Source organism: Solanum tuberosum, unplaced genomic scaffold, assembly GCF_000226075.1.
Source record: "Solanum tuberosum cultivar DM 1-3 516 R44 unplaced genomic scaffold, SolTub_3.0 scf00623, whole genome shotgun sequence".
Lineage (NCBI taxonomy): Eukaryota > Viridiplantae > Streptophyta > Magnoliopsida > Solanales > Solanaceae > Solanum > Solanum tuberosum.
In genome coordinates this window covers 3,438-7,113 of record NW_006239550.1, presented here as the reverse complement: position 1 = coordinate 7,113, position 3,676 = coordinate 3,438, and the positions used below count along the sequence as shown (strand labels likewise).

General features: G+C 38.4%; 1 protein-coding gene across 2 annotated transcripts in view; it reads left to right on the top strand.

Annotated features, from left to right (window-relative positions):
* Positions 1-2,358, top strand: part of LOC102600135 (putative disease resistance protein RGA1) — a 5,142-nt gene extending 2,784 nt beyond the window's left edge. Inside the window, exons 2-4 of one of the 2 annotated variants that reach the window (XM_015304870.1) lie at positions 678-922; positions 1,007-2,200; positions 2,289-2,358. In XM_015304870.1, coding sequence (XP_015160356.1) covers positions 678-922; positions 1,007-2,171 — 1,410 coding nt within the window. In that variant the 3' untranslated portion in view covers positions 2,172-2,200; positions 2,289-2,358. Of the gene's footprint in view, positions 1-677; positions 2,201-2,288 lie in introns of both variants that reach the window. The other variant, XM_015304869.1, reaches the window with a different exon arrangement.
* Positions 2,359-3,676: the final 1,318 nt, after the last annotated feature.

The window sequence follows — 3,676 nt, the reverse complement described above, 5'->3', positions numbered from 1 at the left end:
ACTTGTTTATCAAATTAAAGCACCTAAGGTTTTTGGACCTCTCCTGGACAGCTATAAAAAAGTTGCCAGATTCAATTTGTGTACTGTACAACTTAGAGACACTTCTCTTGTCACATTGTAGTAATCTTTATAAGCTACCTCTGCTTATGGAAAAATTGATCAACTTGCGTCACCTTGACATTAGCGAAGCTCATTTGAGGAGACCCCTACATCTGAACAAGTTGAAAAGTCTCCATGTGCTAGTGGGAGCCAAGTTTCTTCTAAGTGGTCGCAGTGGTTCCAGAATGGAAGATTTGGGTGAACTACATAACTTGTATGGATCTCTATCAATTCTAGAGTTGCAAAATGTGATTGATAGAAGGGAATCTATGAAGGCAAATATGAGGGAAAAGAAACACGTTGAAAGGTTATCTTTGGAGTGGAGCGGAAGTTTTGCTGACAATTCACAAACTGAAAGAGACATACTTGATGAGCTACAACCAAATACAAACATAAAAGTACTCCAAATTACCGGATATAGAGGGACAAAATTTCCAAATTGGCTAGCTGATAATTCATTTCATAAGCTAATAGAAGTGTCTCTTAGCTACTGCAAGGACTGTGATTCCTTGCCAGCACTAGGACAACTTCCTTGTTTAAAATTCCTTACCATTAGAGGGATGCATCAAATAACAGAGGTGACTGAAGAGTTCTATGGTAGTTTGTCCTCTAAAAAGCCATTTAACTCCCTTGAGAAGCTTGACTTTGCAGAAATGCCGGATTGGAAGCAGTGGCATGTACTGGGGAAGGGAGAATTCCCTATACTCGAGGAACTTTCGATTAAAGATTGCCCAAAGTTTATAGGAAAATTGCCTGAAAATCTTTCTTCTCTGACAGGATTGAGAATTTCGAACTGCCCTGAACTCAGTTTGGAGACACCTATCCGACTTTCAAATTTAAAAGAGTTAAAAGTTGTTGGTTGTCCTAAGGTTGGAGTTCTTTTTGAGGATGCTCAACTGTTTACATCTCAACTTGAAGGAATGAAACAGATTGTTGAATTAGTAATTACTGATTGTAAGTCTCTTACCTCCTTACCAATTAGCATTCTGCCGAGTACCTTGAAGAGAATAAGAATATCTGGTTGTGGGAAACTAAATTTGGAGGCGTCCATGAATGCTATGTTTCTCGAGGAACTGTCTTTAAAAGGATGTGATTCACCTCAGTTTGTCCCAAGAGCACCCTATTTGAATGTAAGTAGTTGCCACAACCTTAATAGGCTTTTGGTTCCTATTGCCACTGAAAGACTCAGTATTAGAGGTTGTGATAATCTTGAGATACTTTCAGTGGCATGTGGGACTCAGATGACATCATTGCATATTCACGACTGCAAGATTTTGAAGTCGTTGCCAGAGCATATGCAGGAACTCCTTCCATCTCTTAAGGAACTGCAACTATGGCGTTGTCCAGAAATAGATTCCTTTCCTGAAGGAGGATTGCCCTTCAATTTACAAGTCCTTTGGATCAACAAGTGCAAGAAACTGGTGAATGGCCAAAAGGAGTGGCATTTACAGAGACTCCTCCGTCTCGAACAGTTAGAGATCAGCCATGATGGCAGTGATCTTGCTGGTGAAAACTGGGAGTTGCCTAGCTCTATTCAAAGTCTTACCATATCCAATCTGAAAACATTAAGCAGCCAACTTCTCAAAAGCCTGACCTCTCTTAAATATCTACGTACTTATAATTTACCTCAAATTCAGTCACTGCTGGAAGAAGGGCTTCCCTCATCTCTTTGTGAGCTACATTTAACTAGCCATCATCATCTCCATTCACTACCAACCGAAGGTCTTCAGCATCTCACCCGGCTTCGACATCTACAGATCTGGAATTGCCCTAATCTCCAATCTCTTCCCAAATCTGGGATGCCCTCCTCCCTCTCTGTGCTGCACATTTGGGATTGTCCTAATCTCCAATCTCTTCCTGAATCGGGGATGCCCTCCTCTCTCTCTCAGCTGTACATTTTGAATTGTCCTAATCTCCGATCTCTTCCACTAAAAGAGATGCCCCCTTCCATCTCTAAACTATCTATTTACAAATGCCCATTGCTCAAACCACTCCTACAATTCGACAAGGGAGAATACTGGCCAAAAATTGCTCAAATTTCCACCATAATTAGTAATGGAGAATTCCAGTAATGATTAAAGGAAATGGTGCTCTGATAAATGTAAGTTCATTCTTTGTTTTAAATTTTTTTGTTTACTTCCCTTTGCTTGCTTGTTCGTAATTCTTTTCCCTTGTTAAATCTTTGGCAGTGCAAAGTGTCTATTGCCAATGCGAAGCTGAGGAATCATCTTCAGATCAGGATGAATTTGATTTTAGCTGAAAAAAAAAGAAGGTGATGGGATTACTGTAGATGAAATCTTAATGAACTAGAAATTACCATGTACATATATGTTTATTGCCTTTGGAAATTCATCTCAATAGCAATTCATCTTCAGATTGGGATGAAATTCTTCTTTGTCAATGTAAAAAATCTTATAAGACTCTCTTTTCTTGTCTATTAACCTACTATGTTCTCCCTCAACTTGCAGACTGGAAAAATTATTCGCTATCATGAAAGTTGTTCGGTTTTGTTCCCCATTTCTCGTCTCTTCCACAGAGATAAAGGGTTCAAAGGAATGCAACCTCACTTTATCTGTCAGGTAGCCAAAACCTTGAAATTTAAAGAAATTGGAAAAAGCCTTCAATATCTGCTTCCATTATTTAAGGCTGGTCTATCGCATTGATTTAAAGTTTGATGTGACTGCATTTGATAGCACTTACTGAGCTTTTGTCACTATTTGGATATTTGGTGCAATAGCTTTTGTGTTTGTGTGTATATAAACTGAAAAAATTGTAACTAAAAACCTGACTAACCTATACTTGTTTGTAATTGATGTAGTCTATCCCTCAGCCACACCCAGACTGTGTCGGATTGATGTCAAGTGGTGTCCATTATCTGCCTTGGGACACAACTTCTAACTGAGAGTTTTGCTTCTATATGTCTGCCCAAGGGAAGAACTGACTCAGGATTTCATTAAAACCCTCACTATTTGGATTGATGGTCACTTCATCTGGTATGTTCAGTGTTCATGATATCCTTTCTAAAAACTTCTTGTTTCTTTCTTTTTTGTAATTTTTCCTGTCTCATACTAAAGAGATTGGAGATGACTTTCAATGTCTGCTTCCGATATATAGGTCCGAAGTAAGGCAACCTCACTTTCTCGTTGCTCGTTCTTGATCATCCTAGTCTTGTTATTTTTTTATTTTTTTTGTTGATAAGGTACATGTTTATTGACCAAGTAAGTACCAAGAAGGTACCAAAACCATAAGTTACAAAAGACTGCTGGGATATAGTCAATTACAACATCTTCCTAGTAACTCCATATATTTATCCATATTATCAAGATACTACTTTACACCAACAAAACAAATTATGTAAATACTGGAGAAAAATTCCCAACATTGTCTAGCTATCCTGCAATGATAAGAAGATAAATCACAGTCTCCAACTCTTCTTCACATAAGTAACATCTATTACTTCGGGCAAAAGCCTTTTTCTGAAGATTATACTGAGTAAGGCAAGCTCCCCATGCTGCAATCCAACCAAAACAAGCTATCTTTATAGGAGCTTTAGTTCTCCAAATCCCTTTCCATGGCC